Raw genomic sequence first — 20,714 nt, 5'->3', positions numbered from 1 at the left:
CGTCATCACGCCGGTTGACCGGAAGCGTTTTGATTAAAAAAACGTAGTCGTGCAATTCGGATGCTTGTAGTAAATTGCCGGTGTTTTGATTTTTTGCAGTGACCCGTGAGCGAATTTTGATAGAAAACAGAAGAAGGGACGAGGGTGCGTAACGGCATGGTGATCAGGACCGACTGAGCCAGCGATTTGCTTGTGGTGCGTTTGCAAGGTTTGACAACTGCTCCGGGGAATAAGTAGTTTTATTTTCTATTTTGGGTTAAATGCATTTCTTCGGTTTAGTGCGTTATAGAGCTGTCGGTCATACCATAAAAATGCTGTTTTTATTTTGTCGTCTGAAGGTCGTAATGTGAATATCCCAAGCAGTCACTCGTCCGGTGTTGTAATCGAGGGCTACGAAAACAGAAAACCGCAATTCCCAAATGCTTACTTTCGCCAGTGGTACCGTCGTTTACTTTAAACGTCTTTTTAAATCGTGTGCTTTTATTTTTTGTGTTGTGCGGAATCACGTTTTAGTTTTGTCTAAGTTGAAAACTATGTTAATGTCCTGACATTGTGAAACTGTATCGGTAGTTCAGTGTTACATTGCCTACTGTCCCTAGAAAGAAGTGTATTTCAAGGTATTGAAATGTATTTGATTACACTTTGTAAATGGTTTGGAGTCTTTTAAACCACGGGAGATCTTGTGTTCAGTTCAGCAGAGTTTTCTGTCCTGTAAGGTCGTGCGTTTTGGGCTGTTATTATTATAAATATGGTGAGGCATTAAACTATTACGTTTTATAATTTCTAGTCGTACGGAATGTATGGTAAAATCGTCAGGTCAAATTAGACAACCTTTTTATTTGTATGTACATTTTTCTTGTTTATAAATATCCTCTCATCACATATTAAAATGAACGGGATTTTAAATTCGAATCAAGCTAACCAATCAACACATGGGGGACTACCGTCTTTGAAGTCTAATATTAAAAACGCTAGGTTTCATAGCAGTTCATATTGCAGGGGACTTTGCTTTTTTCCACCAAAAAGCCACCCAACCTTAAACATAAGAGTTGAGTTGAACACTCAAAAACGAGTTCCCCAAAACTTCCCAGAAAAGCAGGAATTAAGCATTAAAGCAAACCATAACAGTTGAAGTTGATCAGTGATCACTGCTGAACGTGTCAGAACTGATCCAGTTTTGCCATAAGGAATGGGTTGAATATTCCCATTCCATGACATGGTTGGAGAGTTTTTCTCCTTGTGCTTCGGATAATCCAGTCATCCCAGAGATGCAGTGGCTAGGTAAATTGGCATCTCAAAATGTCCCTGTGTGCTTGTGTCTCTCTGTCCCATGCTGGACTGCTGTCTCATCCAAGGCGTGGGTCTGTCTTTCACCCTGGGCGTCTGTGACTGGATCTGGTGTTCTCAGGAAGAGGTGGCTGTTGACAGAGGATAGAGGGATGCATCAAATCAGACTCTCTCTCTTTCCCTTGTGTTTTCAGCCACAAGAAGATGACCTGGTTAAAGGGGGTTTTCCTGACCCTGCTGTTTATTCTGTCTCTCTGCCTGCTGCTGTTCAGTCCTTCTGTGGAGAGTGCTGCTGAATTTGATCCTTATAAGGTTCTGGGGGTCTCCAGGAGCACCAGTCAGGCTGAAATCAAGAAGGTGTATAAACGCCTGGCCAAAGAATGGTGAGAAGCAGATAGAATCAGAATTCCTGCTTATTTAAATTCGCTCATATCTTCGACCAATGTATAGTACCAATGGTAAAATACAGACTCCCTATTTAATGAGAGAGAGGTTTTTTTTGCCTGAGGTCCCTTCCATCAAATAGAAATACACCCTTGTTGTGTCAGTTTTGGCAGGTTGTTCAGCTTTGATTCCTTTCATGTCCCTGTGGAGAGCCACAGAAAGCCACAGAGCCTCTTGCAGTTGTTGGGCTCTGAACAGAACAGATCGGTCCTTTCCTTCTGCTGACGCTGAACTGCCCAGTAAACTTTGACATGGGGCACTCCAGTTGGCAGGAGTCAGATTCTTGGAGAATTTGCAGCAGCCGATTTAGATCTTGAAAGACAGGTGATTGGGCTTCTTAAAAGTATTATGAACAAACAGATGAGAGCCCGGGGCCACTGTGACTCACAGCTGTCCATCCTATCTCTCTAAAGCCTGGACTTTCTATCCACTGCCTGGATGACAGACGTCTGCAGTCTGCTAAAGCATATTCCTGTAGGATCTAACGTTTGTGTGGCTGGAGGTTTTATTGTAGAGCTGCTGTCACTACTTACAGATGTAATGTCAGTTACAGATTACAAGTATCTAGCAGTTATCGCTGTGTCTGAAACCTGAAATGTACCTGATTGGCTACCTAAATATTAAAAAATACCACATATAAAATCTTCATAAGTGCACATGTTGCAGTGTCGAGAGAGTGGCAGACTTTAGCCAGATATAAAAAAATGGGTATTTTGTGTGACACCAATTTAATAAGATAATTTCAAGGAGAGTATCCAAGAGTAAGTCTGAAATATATTCTGCTGCTGCGGTCACAGTGATTAAATTGCACTGTGACAGTTCTGTCTTTCAAAGACTCCTCAGTGGGAAATTGTGGCTTGAGTATGGCTTTTCTCACATTCCTAATACTTTTGGTTAAAGGAAGTCTTTAATGTGTCATTACAAGTACGTCCACAATAAACCTCAGTACAACTTATTTTTTTTTATTTTCCTTCAAGGCATCCAGATAAGAATAAAAACCCAGAGGCAGAGGATAAGTTTATCAAGATCACAAAGTCCTATGAGGTAATCCCCTTTAACATTTTCTCTCTTGATGACTTTTGAGTGGAAGTTAAAATAAGCTGTCTGACAAAACTAAATCTAAACTACCGGATATAAGATTGCATCTTCCTTATAGCTACAGGTAGTGTAGTGGCATTTGAGTTTTTGGATAATTGGGTGAATTTGGATATTGATTAAATGTAGTCAATACACTTTAAATACACTTTAAGCCAGTGGTACTGTTTTTCTATGTAGTTGTAGCCCTGGAATCCCAGATATTATGAACCTGGTTCATTCAGTGCGGTGGCATAGCTGTCTTGGTGCAACTCTAGCAGAAGAATCGGGTTCACGTCAGATGTTCTTGGGTTTGCTAAAGGTAGTCTTTATTGTAAGTTTTATTTTGAAATATTATGGGAATAATGTGAATGGAATTGGTTTAAAATAAATGGTGACCAAGGAAGCACTTAGTGATTGTTCTCAATACATTTAAAATAATGTGGAAAGTCGATTATAGTGATGGGAAGTAGTACATTGATAGCCTGGAATCTCCAATGAGCTGAGGGAAGACATCCCTGATTAGTGGCCCTTGAACAAGCGGACAAGAACACGTGCTGCTTGTTAACAGCCACGTTGATGGCTTTTAACCACAGTGATATGGTTCATGTAATAGGAATTGCATACAAAGTCAACCATATTAATGAGCCTTGATCTTATGCACAAATGATCTAAAATGCACTATAGATATTCCCATCCAGGTGAACACCAAGACGTCTTTTCAGTGTCCAGTGAAAGAGTACTGGGGCAAAGGCAATGCCTGTAACCCCATGTGTAATGTGGTGAACATTATTAGACGCGATGCACCTTTTAATTAAACCGGAGTAAGAACATGTCAGCATACAGTTTACCGAAGCAATTCAAAGGACCAGGTCAAGGAAAATGTCTTGTATTTTAGAGCAGGAATGCTTCGTCATGTCATGTTAGCCTTTAGCTCAGTTTTCAACACATTGTTCGAACGAAGGTAGCCCCACTACTGAAAGTCGGCGCGTTTCCTCGCATTCACCCTTTTCTGACAGATCCCCAAAGAAATAGAACAGATAGACGATGTTTAAAAGGCATCGTTGAACACCTGTGCCAAGTGGCGCCCATGCCTTTCGATCTCTTCCCAGATTCTCTCCAACGAAGAGAAAAGGGCGAACTACGACCGCTTTGGGCAAACGGACGAGAACCAGCCCTACGCCCAGCAGCGACAGCAGTTCCGCCACTTCCACGACAGCTTCTACTTCGACGAGTCCTTCTTCCAGTTCCCTTTCAACAAAGGCAGCAGGGACTTTGCCGACAGCAAGTACGCGCTGCACTACACGCAGTACATAAACGACATCGTGCCGGACAGCTTCAAGCGGCCGTACCTCATCAAGATCACCTCGGACTGGTGCTTCACCTGCATCCACATCGAGCCGGTCTGGAAGGAGACCGTGCAGGAGCTGGAGGCGCTGGGTAAGTTTGAACCCACAAAAAGCATTCCTCTCCTGGGTCCCCCCCCCAAGGATGTGTATTGTCTCCTTTACTCTTGGTTCTTCTCGCAAACCATCACAAGAGCTCTCACCACTCGAGACACGGAATCAGATTGGCAGACGACTCTGTCAGTGATCGCCTGCTGCAGGCAAGCGAGTGGAGTCGCGAACCCATCGTTGATGAGTTTGCCACCTGGTGTGAACAGAACGTCCTCAAGCTAAATGTGTCCAAGACCAAAGACATGATAACTGACTTCAGGAAAAGTACCCCCACTCCCACCCTGACCTACATCGGGGGAGATTCAGGGGAGCTGGTAGAACAATACAAGTATTTGTGGACTGTCCTGGACTCCAAGCTTAATTTCGAAGCCAATACTGACCTGATCCTCAGTAAAGGTCAACAACGTCTTTTTTTCCTGCGGAAGCTTAAGTACTTTAAGGTCGATGATTCATTGTTGATTTCATCTGCTGGTTTGGCGACCTGAAATTGAGAAGCAGGAACAAACTGGGCAGCCTGGTGAAAATATGCCAGAAGGTCATTGGTGCTGATCTTCCAGCTCTCTCCTCCATCTATCATTCACGTGGTTTGCGTAAAGCAAAATCTGTGACGATCCTTCACACCCCTTGTTTAATAACTTCCTGTTACTCCCATCAGAACGCAGATACCGACTCCCCAACTCCAAAACCAACAGATTCAAGTTCTTGTTCATACCTGTAGCCATATCGTTACTTAACACTTGACCTTCTAGGTAAATATGTATGGATATTGTTGTTCCTGTCGTTTTGTTTTTTCCTTCTCTCCATCTGTACGTCAACACTGCTGCTGTAAAACAATTTGCCCCCCCCCGGGGATAATAAAGACTCTCTCCAAATCGGGGGGGAGGCCAACCAAAGTCATTGACGTCTAAAATAGTCGCCTGATGAAAAGGAACCTGCTAACCATGCTGGTGGGTCACATGGGGTCATTGCTTCCTTACTGCAGGTGTGGGGATTGGCGTAGTAGATGTCGGTTATGAGCAGCGTCTGGCCAACCACTTGGGGGCACACCGTACCCCATCCATCTTGGGGCTCATCAACGGGAAAGTCACCTTCTTCCACTATGCCGTGGTCAGGGAGCATCTGAGGCAGTTTGTGGAGAACTTGTTGCCGCAGAGACTGGTAGAGAAGGTACGTGCAGCAAGAGCATACAGATTCTAGACCGATTGGTTGCACATCTTGGAACAAAAAGTAGAAGTTATGGTTACAGCTGACTGAAGAAGAACACTAAGCTCCAACCAGTAGTGTCATCTCGGAAAATGACGTTTCCCTGTTTAAAGCCTCTTTCTAAGAATTGTGTTTTATATATGTGTAGTATGCCTCCTTCTATGATGTCTAGATCTTCATCTTCTGTGCTGATGTTTTTGACTCTCTGCTTGTAGGTAACAGGTAAAAATTACCTCCAGTTCCTGAATGGCTGGTATGAAGAGAACAAGCCCCATGTGCTGTTGTTTGATCAAGTACCTGTGGTGCCTTTATTGTACAAGGTAAATAATGTGTTTTATGTAGTAATCATAGCTCTAAACATCATGAGATGAAATAGTATAAGTGGGACTGTCCAAATTTCCAGACTGAATTGCAACAACCTGATGTTCAGTGAGGAAGTGTGTTGGTGTGGCAAACACACTCTGCATTTCAGTACCTGGAGGATGCGTTCAAGCAGCTGGTCTGTGGTTTCTCTTTAAATTGTCTATACGAGATCAAGCCATCTAGACAAACCAGAGACAGCAGAGTGGGGTTGATCAGCCCTGTTAAAACGCTGGGAGACCACCCTCTCACTGTATGTTGTGTAAAGTCTGACTGTTTCTTAGCAAAACAAAAAATGATAGGCCTTTATATAAAGTCATCCTTGTGTTGTTTTATGTGCAACTTCAAAATCCTTCCCCGGGCTGTTGAGTATTGATTTGTGTGTTCCTAGTGCTAACTACTGATGACATGGCCTTCTTAAAATAAAACATGAGTGAGGCACTGTTTGTTTTCAGGTTGCTGCAATTCAAGACTTTGCCTGGATGGCAAAGTGATTGGTTTCCTTTCTGACACCTGCTTTTCACCCACAGCTCACGGCGTTTGCCTACAAGGACTTTGTCCGCTTTGGATATGTGGACCAAGGCCTGTCTGAGACTGAGAGCTTGCTCAGACAGTTCAACATCAACAGCTACGCCCCCACCATGCTCCTCTTCAAGGAGAACATTGAGAAACCAGCCGATGTCATTCAGGTACGTTTTGTATTTGTATTGCCACCACAATCTAGAGTCTGGATATTAGCTGGTGCTAATTCACGCCTGATACATGAGAGTGTTGGGAAATCTGACCAGTGAAGTCAATGTACTTTCACCCATAGAGAAAGCTAGAAAGACTTATTTTTATTTTTGAATGCCTTTATCTCCAAATAATGTCCTGTAGGATCTGTCAGCTGTCAGAGGTTATTGGTATGAATAACAAGATATTGATATCATATTGTTCATATGTAATTAATTTATTGTATGTTATAAGTTATTATTACATATACGGTAATTGATATAATTATTCATATCAATAATATGGTATTATCGATGAATAGCACCCTTTGGAGGATGGACACCCTCCCTTTCTAGGTTCAGTTGTATTCGGGAGGAAACGTACCTAGTCTTTTGCTCACTGTATGAGGCTTGCTTTTGTTAGACTGGGTGGCCTTGTAACTTGTGGGAGGACCAGCCCTGGCTAATCAGCAAAGTACAGTATATAGAAAAGAAATCATGTAGAAAACATGGAGTAAGATTAAGTCTAATAGCACTGCGTTAATTCCTACTGTCTGTGTGGAGTTGGTATGTCCCTCATGTATTTGTGTGGGTTTCTGGTTTCCACCCACAGTCCAAAGACATGCTTCTGGGATAACTGGCTTCTTTAAACATCATCCCTGGTGTGAGTGTGTTTGTGTCTGTGTGTCCTGCGATGGACTGGCGTCTTGTCCAGGGTGCATCCTGCTTGCCTGGTTAGGCTCTGGTTCCCCCTGTGACCTTGCATTGGATTAGAAAATGGATGGATGGATTTTGTTTAATAACTCTAATAGTTGCAAGGACTGTTAATATTTACTGCATGCGTTATTTCTAATGGCAAAGTCTACAAATGACCTAATAAAAAAGTCACATTATCCTCTGAAATCCTTGACTATTTGCTGAAATGGCTGGCTACATTCACTGTCAGAACTGTCAGTGTGGATTAGGAAAAAAGCCGGCAAGGGTTTGAAAAACGTATTGACCTGATCTCTCTCTGCTGTTAAGGACAGCAGAAGAGGGACAGGATGAGAGACGTGTTGTTTTCTAACATCTCCGATTCTGTCATCAAGTCATCTCAGCAAGACTAGTGCAGATGCACAAGCAGTAAATTACTTGTACGTTGTTGTCTATAAGGACCGTGCAAAGTATGTCATGTTTAAGGGTATCACCTAGTTTGAAAATATATTGTGTCATATATTAATTCTCCACTTGCTGTTTGTGCTTGCCAGTATTATTGACTTCCTGCTTTCTGTTTTCCATCAGCTCAGACCAAGCAGGCCCCTGTCAGCAGGTGTTTCATTTCCCACCTAATTATTCTTCACACTGAAAAGTTTTGCAAATTTTAATCTTGTCTTCTCTCATCTGTGTTTCCTGTCTGCCAGGCTAGAGGGATGAAGAAACAAATCATCGAGGAATTCATCTCGAACAACAGATTTCTCCTGGTTCCTCGACTGGTGAACCAGAAGCTGTTTGACGAGCTCTGTCCTGTGAAGCAGTTCCACAGACGGAGAAAGTAAGTATCACCTTTATTAGCTTTAAAGCATTCACAAGGCCAAGAGTTTGTTAAATGTCTGGTAAATGAAAAAAAAAACAAAACAGAGTTGATAAAGTTTCTTATTTGCTATGCAAAAGTGATGCTGTTATCTCACAGCCATTCAAGGTTTTAACTTATACAAGCTTATTCCATGATGATTATGATGATGAACAGAGATGGAAAGATTTAAAACTTTTTAATTGTCTAAAATTATTGTGACCCTTTAATTTTAAATGTGTTCTGCTTTTTGCATTTTAATTTAGGAGCATCTTCACAGTTTCTTTTTATTTTCATAGATGTAAATTTTGGTACCATAAGTCAGCTGTTATTCTGTGCTTTGATGCCAACATTCTGCTTAAAATGAAGTTGTGAATCACTGCCCCCCTTCTTGTTTAGGACTTTATCAAGCAACTCAATTACTATGCACTGGTTTTCAGTCAGATCGGGTTTTTTAAATGATTAAAGATAGTAAAAGTATTACTTTTTATAAAAGATGCAAATACCTGATTTGGTATGCTTGGTGCGTAATTCCAAAGTTTGTTTGGAAAGAATTCCTTATCCTACGAAGAGACATTTGCTAAAAAAAATAGAATTTGTCTATGCAGAGCTTAATAATATTATAGTGTTGAATGTATTTGCACACTGATGTGGCAGATAAACGGTGCCTTTTGTTTATTTAGGTCACGATGCATGCTGTTTTAATAAAAACAGGTTAAACGCCGGGCTCAATTGATTGGCTGTTTCTTGACACAATTTTGTAGATACTGTATCCTGCTGATCACTGGTGAAGGGGACTCGTTCACCAGGGGCTACAATGAATTTCTCTCCTTTGCCTCTGCCAACGCGAAGGAGGTTCTGCGGTTTGCCTACGTCTACCAGAAACAGCAGCAGCCCCTGTGTGACGCGCTGCTGAGGGGCAGGGACGGTGCCCCCCCTCAGGTCTGTACGCCTGGACATGACCTTATTTTCAGTTGTTACACAGTTTGTGCTTTCTGTGACCTGCCTGGCACCTGCTGTCTGTCATCCCAGCACAAGGAAGAAGGAGGCTGCACACATTGCTCTGGATCTTACAGTGTCAGGCCACCTTTTTACACACAGCTGAGCTCCTGATGCAGTTCTTGCTAATAAGACAGCGAGACTGCAGGTTGCTTGACAAGACGGGGACTGACAGTGTACTTACCCAAACCCCAGTCGCTGTCAGCTGTTTGAGAATCTATTCACTACTGATTATTAGCGTATAGCAGATTCAAAACAATGCTCCCTAGATCATGTCGACAACTCTTAGTGGAGCCCATTCATGGATGAACCACTCGGGAATTTCTGTTTTAGAATATTATTATGCTATGTGAATCGGCCTTACTCGTCTCTGTTGAAGGCTGAGAAACGCATGATGAAATCGAACGGCGCCTAGATAAGAAGTCAAGTTGGCGAACCGGTAGCCCTCATGAGTGTATGTGATAAAAGTGTGCTGTGTGATAAACCATCTCACTCTGATGGCTGTCTCATTATTGGTGCGTGATCGGCGCAGGATTAGGATTGACTGGAGATGGGCGGGCTGTTGTGTACACAGTGCACAGTGCCAGATAGCATGTGTTGTGTGATGGCTTTGTAACGTGTGCAGCTCTGCAACGTGTCAGGGTTCAGCCATGGTTGATCACAGGCTCCGAGCGGAAGCAGCACCACTGCCTAGACCGCAGCAAACTCCACTGTTAAAGAGCCAAAGACCAGCTCCTCTGCCACAGCAGAATTCTCCACTGCCTTGGTTTGAAGCCAGTGATGTCACTTCTGGAACATGTTCACTGCAGTGAACCCCGTTAAATCTCCAAAATGTCTAGTATGTTCTGAAATGATAGCAGTGTGGCTTCGGTCATAGTGCACCAAGCTTCCACTGTCCACTGTGTGCAGTAAGGCACACCAGTGAGGGAGCTTTGCTTTTACTGATGGCCCTGAGGGTCATAATGATCATTATGATAAGAACACTTTATTGGCCATATACAATTTCTTGTATTAGGAATTTGTCTTTTCGCAGACCCCAGCTTGCTGGGGTCAGAGCGCAGGGTCAGCCATTTATACAGCACCCCTGGAGCAGCTGGGGTTAAGGGCCTTGCTCAGGGGCCCAACGGAGTAGGATTCCTCTGCCGGCCGCGGGATACGAACCAGCAACCTTCCAGCCACAGACGCAGATCCAATATGCAATCGCCGCAATAAGAGAAGCAGGTTATCCGTATATGAAGAGAGCTTTAAAAAAGCCACAAATGATTGGAATATTAAATGCAGATGTGAAACCCTCCCCAGGTAGGCCCCAGAGGAAGCTCAGTCACTGCTCAGGGCCTTTCCCAACCGCAGTGCCTGCCCTGACACTGCACTAACGCGCAGCACTGAGCTCTGAATGGGCTGCCTTGTTTTTCAGATTGTGATTCTGGAGAGGAGGAACGCGGCGGGGAAGGTTCTGTATAAGCCCATCACCGGGGGCTGGAATGGCAGCGAGGAAGACAAATACCGGCTTCTGGAGCAGCTGGAGCTGTTGCAGAAGGACCCCTCCATCCTCACCTACGACGCCATGCTCCCCGAGTTAAACAACGAATTTGCATCTGTGAGTCGCTGAAATAGGGTCCTTTATTGCTTATAAAAACTCCCCTGAAGCTCAGCAGCTGTGAGCCTGGTCAGTACCTGGATGGGAAAAACTGCTAGAAGAGGTGTACCTCCAGTAGGAGGCTCTCACCCTGCGGTCTGTGTGGGTCCTAATGCTCCAGTATAGTGACAGGGACACTAGACTGTAAAAAGATGCCATCCTTTGGATGAGATGTTAAACCGAGGTCTTGACTCTCTGTGGTCCCAGGGTGTTTCTTGAAAAGAGAAGGGGTGTTACAATGGCGTTCTGGCCAAAATTCCCATTGGCCTTTACCAATACAGTAGTTGCTGTTGCATCATCCAGGTGGAGCTGCACACTGGTGGTGGTGGAGGGGAGTCCCCATTACCTGTAAAGTGCTTTGAGTGGAGTGTCCAGAAAAGCGCTATATAAGTGTAAGGAATTATTATAAATGCTGCTGTTTCAGACAGACAACTCTCTTGTATAATATCACCCATACATCCATTTTCTAACGGCTTTTTCCAATTCAGGCACAAAGCAGGATACACCCTGGATGGGACGCCAGTCCATTGCAGGGCACTCACAGACACAGACAGGCACACACTCACACCAGGGTCAATTCTCTCAGAAGCCAAATAACCTACTAGTATGTTTTTGGATTGTGGGAAGAAACCAGCACACCCAGAGGAAACTCACGCAAATGCAGAGAGAACATACAAACTCCACACAGACAGTCTCCCGGGTCTGGAATTGAACCCAGAGCCCCAGCTCTGTGAGGTAGCAGTATTAACCACTGTCCCAAACAAATATCATTCAGTGTAGTTCACGTACAGCATAGTCCTGTTTCATATTTTCACACTACTAGTTTGATAATACATTGCTCATTTATTTTTTGACAAAGCGAAATGTCTTCAAGAAAAAAGTAAATGCAAGAGACCTCGACTTACCCCCCTTGAAAAATGTTTTGCATTAAATCTTGAATTCTTTTGTATTTTCTTTAATAACCACATATTGAGATGATAGAAAATAGGTATTTTACTTATCCGTATTAGTTGCTGTTCCTTAAGGTATACAAGCTACTTAAGAACTCAGTGGATCCTTAATTTTTCTATTTTTAAAAAGTGTCCTAAGTGCACTGTAATTAATATTAATTTCACACATCAGACTTGATATAATGTTGCTGTAAGGACATTGTCAATCATTGCTATTTTACCATATCATTTATATAGTGCTGTTGTTGGAATAAATGCAAATTTTATTCTGTTATTTTTTATCTGCAGAAAATCATGTAAGCAAAGACAAGAAAGCAGCATTGTTGTGTTATTTTGGCAAGTAAAGAGACAAACGTTATTAAATTAAATGGGAACAAATGCAGAAGAATAATGTTATTTCATAATTTTCAGATGTTTCTCATTCGGTGGATGTATACAGCCTATGATTACCTGGCGCAGATCGGTGATGATCTTCTCCACAATAACTGGTATGTTATTCAGATTCCCATTGTTATGAAAAGGAGGAAGTTCTTCAGTATTCATAGCAATTATCAGTCTTCATTGCTGTCTTTACTAGAGTATGAACTATGAAAATGAACTGTAAAAATGTTAAGCCAGCTATATTTTAACAGTATTCCACAGTTTCCTTCCTTTATTTTCAGGACTTCATTATGTGCTGTGATATTTTAATGTAAAAACAGATAATTGGTCCAGTCATTTTATACTGAATTCCTATTTTACATGATACCTGTGACAGCTCTGCATGATACATGATACATTAGGATGTTAACTGTGCCCACAATTTAGTAATAACTAACTTTAAGTGAAGAAATTGTTTGTACCGTAGTGGTTACCGATTAAGATACTTATTTATAAAACAACATATAAATAAGAGTAGTTAAAGGAATGGCAAAACCAGTGACCATCTTGTAACAAATCTCCCATCGGGAGCAGAAGTTCAGTGAAAAATGAACATTGAACAGTGGAAAATAGCATTTTGACAATATTATATGGCTATAACCCATTTCAAAACCTAATGAAAATCTTCAAATTTGAAGCATATAATTCCGTGTACATAGATAGGTGCTGAAATAAATGATAAATGATCTGACATGATCCATAGTACAGAATTCCAGCATGGCTGTGAAGGTTTGAATGCAGTGTGCTGCCCCACTCCGCAGTTTGTCAGTTCTTTTATAGCTTGTCCAATCCATTTTTAGCTCTGTGCTCACATTACACCAGCCTGGCAGCTGGAGCTAGAGACAAGTGAGCTGAATTTAATCTGTCACAATGTTACTGCCTTTCCAGAACGATTTTATTTGTCCCAGAACGAGCCTGTAATAATTGCCCTCTTGCCTTGATTCAAATATAAACCCTTTAGGAATTGATAGTGTAAATAGATGTAACCTAGGAATGGTTGAAACAAGGAGGAGACCATTTGTTCGATGTAGTCTGTTTGGTAGTTTGTGGTTAGTTCATCCAAGGATTTCATCCATCTGTTGCTTGAAAAAAGCTAGGATAGTGGCTTCAATTATGTGGCTGGTAGCTTGTTCCATACTCCCACAACCCTTTGTGTAAAGAAGGGCCTCCTGGTCTCAATTTCATACGTAGCTTACAATTGTATTTTCTGGTTCATGTTTCACTGTTCATTGTGAAGAAGGCTGCTGGGTGGACTTGGTCAGTGTCTTGGAGGACAGTGAGTACTTGGATCAGATCTTCTCATAATCATCTCTGTTCAGGACTCAAGGCTCAGTTTCTTCCACCTGTCCGTGCAGGACATTCAGCTCTTCAGCTCCCTTCAAAGTCTTAGGGCTTGAAGCTCTAATTGTGCTCCGTACAAAAATGTGTCAGGACAAGCCATTTATCACTTGAATAGTCTTCTAGGCTTGCAGGCTTTTCTTTTCAGGACTAAAAATGTTCCTTCAACCTGTTGGTAAAAAAAACTATCTGAAGTGGACCTGATGTTTAAGCTTCAGTGTTAAAATTGAGCATTTAAGAAAATCAGATTTGATATGATCTGCTGATTGCATACATTTTTCTGACAGACCGACTATCCCCGTGTGAAGCCTGTTTTTGTCCGTTGTCCTGAGACATCTCGTCATCTGTTTTCCCTAACGAGCTGCTGTGTGCCGTTTGCAGGCGCGAGATGATGCCCCTGCTGTCCTTGATATTCTCGGCGCTCTTCATCTTGTTTGGCACAGTTATCATCCAGGCCTTCAGGTGAGCAGGATCGCCTCTTGTAGTCTCGCTTCAGGCCGGATGTGACTTAGCCCCCCCCATCTTTGTTTACAGACATATTTTATTTCAGCGACTCAAGTGAAGACAAACAGCCGAAACCCAAGGCGAAGGAAAACGCACAAAAGCCCGAAAACGGATCCCCCAGCAGTGCAAACCAGTCCAGGTATGATCCCCTCACATACAGCATGTTCCCTACAGCCAGTCATAATAACCAATGGAATATTGGAGCATGTTGTTATAGTCACAAGGTGGTGTAGCAGTTAGCATTACTGCTAGCAGAGTTCTGGACCTGGGGTACTATCTGTGTTAGGTTTCTTCCCATGTTTGTGCATTTTTCTTCTGGGTGCTACAGTTTCCTCCCACATTGCAAAGATATATTTTTTAACTTTTTTTCCCCCAAAGTGCTTACCAGTCTTACAAAGCTCTAGCATAACAACGATGGGCGGAGCGGTGGCTCTGTGGCTAAGGATCTGCGCCTGTGGCTGGAAGGTTGCCGGTTCAAATCCCGTGGCTGGCAGAGGAATCCTACTCCGTTGGACCCCTGAGAAAAGGCCCTTAACCCCAACTGCTCCAGGGGTGCTGTAGAAATGGCCGACCCTGCGCTCTGACCCCCAGCTTCTCTCCCTGTCTGTGTGTCTCATGGAGAACAAGCTGGGGTCTGCGAAAAGACAAATTCCTAATACAAGAGATTGTATAGGGCCAATAAAGTGATCTTAACAAAATCTCTACCAAATAATGAAAGGTCTTTGAAAGTGTGGTTGTCCATTGTCAATCGTTCCATGTGGCAAGTGGTCTTTAAGGCTGGATGTGCTCAAAGTCCCTCCAGGCCTCCTGGGAGTGACCACTTGCAGTTGTCCATTGCATTTCTTTAAACCTGTCCTGGCTCTGAAACTGCGGTTCAGAACGAAACTGCACCTTCCAAAGATATAGTGGTAAGTTGAATGGCTTTTGAGAAAGTCAGGTGTCAGTGTCAGAGGTGTCAGTGTGTGGGTCTGTGTGTGCCTTGCGATAGGCTGGCGTCCCATCCAGGGTGTATCTTGCTTTGCGCCCATTTTTTGCTGGGATAGGCTCCAGCTCCCCCCGCCCCCCACACAACTGGGAACAAAGAACAGAATGAAATAATTGGGGAATTTTAATTATGGTAGCTGCAATGCTGGCAATTCTGTGCTGGATGATGTGGGTCAGAAGATCATGTCTCAGGTTCACCTGCAGATCTACAGAAAGGCAGGCTGTCCGTCTGTCACTCGTGCAGCAAACCTGAAGGTGGAGTCTGCCCTGAGTAAGTCAAACGATTTGATCATTGTGATTAAAGTACTGGATGTTGAAATCTGCAGAAAGAAAGAAAGCACTTTGCCATAGAGGCTCAGGTCTTGTTGATTCTTTCTTGACACAGTTTGCAGTAAATCCTAGCAATGTATATGGATTTAATTTGGAAAAAAATAATTTGCAAAAAAAATGGAGAGGATATGCTCCTAGTTAAAAAGAGATGCATTTAATACGAGTTGGAAATCAGATGTTGCTTTGCTTTTTGCAGTCGGCCACCAAAGAAGAACTTTGTGGAAGTGACTGAGCTGACTGACATCACGTACACCAGCAATCTGGTCCGTCTGAGGCCAGGGCACATCAATGTGGTCCTGGTACTAACGAATGCCTCGAAGAATGTCCTGCTCAGCAAGTTTGCTAAAGAAGTTTACTCTTTCACTGGGTGAGTCTCCTTTCCCCTGTACTGAGCTGTGACAGCAGTAAACAGCAGTTCAAAATAACCCAAAGCAAAAATGCATTACATCTGCATGGTCTTCTGCGTGATCTTGGATGTTTGCTGCATTAGTCAAATGAATGTGTTTCTGGGTAGATGCGTGTTATCTGTCCTCGCTGACTCTTCCCACTTAATGATTTGTGTACGTTTTTCCAAAGTGCTTTATCGCACAACGAAGAGACAGTATCCTGAAAAATCCCCTGTAAACAATTTGAGTAACAATACAATACTTCCTAACCAAACATCCGCTGATTGAGCTTTTTTGCGGTGAATGTTGGCATGCAGCAGACAAGGGGTAGGGTACCATCTATGCACAGATAACATAATGGTTGCATAATGTTGCTGGTTCTCTAAAGAACATAATATTGTGCTCATGCCAAGTTTAACTAATAGAAGCATTCATCAGCAGAACATGCTTTTTGGGTGTTGGCGGCACAGTGGTTATCAAAGGTGTCTCATAGAACCGGGGTTCTGGGTTCAATTCCTGACCTGGGGTGTGTGGAGTTTGTATGTTCTCCTCGTGTTCACATGGGTTTCTTCATGCTCCGTGTCTGTTTGTCCCCTGCGATGGATTAGTGTCCCGCTTAGGGTGTACCCCGCCTTGCGCCTGTAGCTTGCTGGGATAGGCTCCGGCTCCCCCACGCCCCTGAATTGGGAGAAGTGGTTAGACGATGGATGGGGGGATGTTTTATCTTTGTCCGTTTCTGAACCGTGTTCCCGGCAGGAGCCTCACGTTGCACTTCTCCTTCCTGAACGTGGACAAGCACAGCGAGTGGATGGACGCTCTGCTGGAGGTCGCACCCGACGCCCTGCAGATGGACAGCGACGAAGACGACGACAGCGCCCGCAAGGCGGACTACACTGGCTTCGTGCTGGCGCTCAACGGCCATAAGAAGTACTTTTGCCTGTTCAAGCCCGTCTACACCGGGGAGGAGGGCGACGGCGGCGGAGGCGGTGGCAGGTCGTCGTCGGAGGAGGGCAGGCCGAGGTCTGGCGCCAAGGACGAGCCGCGGAAGCACATCCCGCACTCCCGCTCCGCCTCCACCCTGCAGATCCACCACAAACTGGACAGGCTGGGCCTGTGGATGGAGCGCCTGATGGAAGGGACCCTGCCCAGGCACTACATCCCGGCCTGGCCCGGGCTGGAGAAGATCACCCCTGCAAAATAACGCCCCTTATGGGAATAACAATAACACCGGGGCCTGCAAGTGCAAACTGAATTGAGATTACTTAGTTTCCGAGCGCGGGTGTCCTGTAAAGAACAGAAAGAAAATGCCCCAGTATGTGGTGCACTGGAGGAGGAGATGTTACATAGCTTACACCGTCCCCTCCTTAGATTATCAGCAACTGTCATGTGGAGGTCAAAACCCTTCTGCCTACACTGCTATGGCTGGCATGTCTCCATTCGTTTCTTTTTTTGTTCTAACGCTTTAGTTTTCAAACTGTGGAATAGTTGTCTCCTGAAACGCTCACCCTTTCTGACATCTCACTGGAGAGGACAGTGGGTTCATTTTAACCCGATTTTCATACGATGCAACAGATTTTAAGGTTACCCCCCAGATGACAAAATCAGGTGACGTCCTTAGTGATTCTCATTTCAAACGGTAATGTAACGTTTCCCTTCACATTTTTGAGTTTTGCTGCTGCCTGATGTTGGGTTTTATCAAAACAGCTGACGCAACTACTCCAACCCCAGGCTGTCAAATGTATAGGTCTCGTAGCCGGGTTGTCCATGGCTAAATTGGGTTTTATTATGCAAGCAATTGAAAAAGCTCAAGGTGACTTTCTGGCAGCTTTATTTGTAACTGTTTTGAAGGAAGGGCTTCCTTTAAGTCATCCAATGTAAAAAGAAAACTTGGAAGACCAACGGGAGAATGACAAGTCAAAACAATAGAGGAGAAGGCCACATCTGTGAGTTTCTGATCAGTTCCATTCGAACTGGAAATAAACGCTCGTCTTTGTCGTAACAAACTTCTCTTTGGAGGTTTCGGTGGAGCGACCAAATGCCCAAGAAATTGCTCATTAAGGGAGCCATTGAACCAGTAAGACGGAAAACCCCAAAAAACTGTGCTTCTCTTCTAAACATTAGAACATTACATTTCTGGAAAAAAACTAAGTGATTTTCCTTGATGTGTTACACAACTGGACTCTGGTTCAGCTTACACCTTCCTGATAGAAAACATACATATTTTTATAAAATTCAAAAGGAAGTTCAAAACATGTTGGTTTAAAACAGTTTTTGAACTGAGCTCTCACCAAGACTTGACTGAACCGTGGTTATTAGACAATGAAGTGAGAAGTGGAAATGAAAGCACGGGGTATGATATAAGGAATATAAGATTAAGACGTGTGTAGTAATATATTTAACCCTCAGAAGTATATTTACCCGTGCTGTAGAATATGCATTGACAGCTGTATCCAAAATGGAGTTATGTAGTGAAGACAAAATCATTCCGAATGCAGAAAAATTCAATACCTGCTGGCGGAATTTTCATTGAGCAGAAAAAGAGAGCTCTAGCAAACAAAAATCCAATTAAAGCAAGGGGATTATAATTAATGTAAGATCGGAATTTTAATTTGATCTGGGCTTTAATTAAAAATGGCTTGCACTACTTCATTGAATACATTGCCACAGAGGAGATCGGAATTTAAAGAGATATTGGTTTTGTATTTGAAGTCAAGCACGCTGATTAAGTCTGAACCAAACCAAGCCCATCGGATTCTTTTTACCAAAACTCTGCTCCCAGTCACTCTTCTGCCAGTGTTTGACAAGACCAGTGGTGCTTTTAACCAATTGCTTGGTAAACTATCTCGTTTTGCGTAAAGGTTGGTTTAATTCATCCTTTTTTTCCCCTGCACTTATGAAAATACTGACTAGCTTTTTCAATATTTTATTCTGCTCAATTCCAAGCCATGGAAAATTTTGTATGTTGTCAGAGATAATGTTAACTGTAATAGATAAAGTTCATATTTAATTCTGTAGACTTTGAATTCTCAGTTTGTGTACCATGTAACAAATTTAGTTTTTCCACTGACCAGCATGGGATTTATTATAGGCTTTCTGATATAGGTGACCTTGATTACAGGCACTTCTTTGGCATTGTATAGTGAGGTCATTCAGTTACCCATGAAGTAGAAAGACACGAGTTACAATGTAAATAGATTAGACATGCTTTAGACATTAGACAAACAATACTCAAATAAAAGGGACAAGCTTTGTAATCATGCATTATATTTTCAATTAGACATAACTTCCCTAGTGTATGAAAAGCATACAGTAAGTTGTATGCTATGAAATCTGAGGAAGGTATACAGTGAACGAGTTAGATTGACTACATTGGCTTCTGAATTGCACAGCCTATAGAGATGGCAGTTACTAACAGCCAACATTGCTGTAGTTCAGAATTGTATTTTACATACATTTACTGTGTCGGCATGTTCTTCAGTAGCACTCAAGTGCTGAGACAACCATATCTTTTTTTATTGTATGTTGGACACTTGCCAGTTAGTTTTTTTAAGTCGAGCACTGCAGTGCAGGATAAGACATTTGCCTACAAAAAGATGCAAGGGACATTCAAACGTTTTCCGTATTAGAGCATATCATGATTGAAATGTGGATTAACTGGTTTAACTGGGCCCTTTAACATCAGCGCACCTTTGATCTGATCTTTTGAAAATGTTTTGAGTTGTTCAACCCTTCAGAAAGTCTGTTTTCTAAAAAACGCCCTCAGCCGACAATGTAGCTTTCAAGCTCCAAAATGGGCAAAGAATCCGTTTGGTTGCTGCAAGTTTAGCCAAATTGTCTTGCAAGGTCTTGCAAGATCAGGGACTGTGCACTGCTGAATTAGTGTAGCTGTGTTTCAATGTTATACACGTGTGTGACAAAGCCTTTTGAAATCCTGTACTAATAGTGAGTAAAGTTCACAGTCGGCTAAGCTGCAACACTGATGGACACCTGCTTGTTTCCCCCGATTCCATCGACAGAAATTGGGGTTGTAATTTGATGGAAGCCTACTGGCCAGCGGGGTATCGCAGTGGTCAGCATTGCTGCCTCGCAATACCGGAGCCCTGGGTTCAGTTCTTGACCTGGGTTACTGTCTGGGGGGAGTTTGTATGTTCTCCCTGTGTTTGCGTGGGTTCTGTCCAGGTGCCCCGGTTGCCTCCCGCAGTCCAAAGGCTTACTGGTATGTTAATTGGCTTCTGGGAAAATTTGCCCTGGCGTGAATTGTTTGTATCAGTGTGTACCCTGCACAGGACTGGTGTCCCATCCGGGGTGTACCCTGCCTTGTGCCCATTGCATGCTGTGATAGACTCTAGCTCCCCCACAACACTGTGAAGGGGTTAGTAAATGGATGGATGAAAGCTTACTGGAAACATTCCAATGCCAGATGCAGAGAAAAAAGAAAGTGATAAACTCTGTCTTTAACACAGTTTAATAATGCTGCTGATCACATGTAATACAAAGAGATTTTTTTTTTCGTTGGATTAAATTGCGTTGTATGCTGCTGTTTTAAATATTGGCTGGTGGAGCGCCAATATTTAAATTTTAAATACTGGCTGAGGATCTTCCCCAATAAAATAACAAAGTGAAGGAAAGCTGATTTAACTACACATGCTTTTATTTAAACTGTACATACTGTACGTCTTGTATATAAATAGGTTGTGCTGTGGTTTATAAATGTTGCATTAATGTTCTGTAACAATAATAAAGTTGAATTTTTGAACTTTTTTTGGTGGATGAAGGTGTTGGCAGTTGGTTTAACTGGATCCCGTAGACCATGTTGGCACTTCATGAAATCGTGAAGTTTCACATTTCAGTGTCCCACACAGAAAGGCCTGGGAGTCTAAATAAGTTTAGAGATTTTCAAAAACATCTGCTTAAATGTTATTTTGAGACGGTCTGTGCTCTTGAGGAAGAAACAGAAGTTATTTTAATTAGTTTTTCTTTTCCTCAGAAGGGTTTTAGGATGGATGTTTCACAGTAAAATAAGAGTGAAATATCTGATTAATCTGATAGCTAATCTTGTCATATATTAATAGTAGACTACCCA

At 42.8% G+C, this 20,714-nt stretch overlaps 1 protein-coding gene across 2 annotated transcripts; it reads left to right on the top strand.

The window, feature by feature from the left end:
- Positions 1–40: 40 nt before the first annotated feature.
- dnajc16 (DnaJ (Hsp40) homolog, subfamily C, member 16) lies at positions 41–20,392 on the top strand. Of its 2 annotated transcripts, none has more exons than XM_069183785.1 (15): positions 41–195; positions 1,482–1,670; positions 2,709–2,775; positions 3,918–4,245; positions 5,245–5,429; positions 5,681–5,785; positions 6,356–6,514; positions 7,936–8,066; positions 8,849–9,026; positions 10,498–10,680; positions 12,081–12,157; positions 13,809–13,889; positions 13,978–14,070; positions 15,442–15,612; positions 16,388–20,392. In XM_069183785.1, the coding sequence occupies exons 2-15, from the start codon at positions 1,492–1,494 to the stop codon at positions 16,830–16,832; spliced, it is 2,382 nt and encodes a 793-aa protein (XP_069039886.1). In that variant the 5' UTR covers positions 41–195; positions 1,482–1,491; the 3' UTR covers positions 16,833–20,392. The 2 variants fall into 2 exon arrangements, with proteins under 2 accessions (XP_069039886.1, XP_069039887.1); XM_069183786.1 differs by having other exon boundaries at positions 41–208.
- The last annotated feature ends 322 nt before the right edge of the window (positions 20,393–20,714 follow it).

Source organism: Lepisosteus oculatus, chromosome 25 (assembly GCF_040954835.1).
Source record: "Lepisosteus oculatus isolate fLepOcu1 chromosome 25, fLepOcu1.hap2, whole genome shotgun sequence".
NCBI classification, from domain to species: domain Eukaryota; kingdom Metazoa; phylum Chordata; class Actinopteri; order Semionotiformes; family Lepisosteidae; genus Lepisosteus; species Lepisosteus oculatus.
This window is presented reverse-complemented; position numbering and strand designations above follow the sequence as displayed.

Coding starts and splice junctions, on each gene's coding strand:
- dnajc16 (XM_069183785.1), top strand. CDS start 1,492: ATGACCTGGTTAAAGGGGGTTTTCCTGACCCTGCTGTTTATTCTGTCT. Junction 1,671..2,708: donor AAACGCCTGGCCAAAGAATG/GTGAGAAGCAGA, acceptor TTTTCCTTCAAG/GCATCCAGATAAGAATAAAA. Junction 8,067..8,848: donor CAGTTCCACAGACGGAGAAA/GTAAGTATCACC, acceptor ACAATTTTGTAG/ATACTGTATCCTGCTGATCA.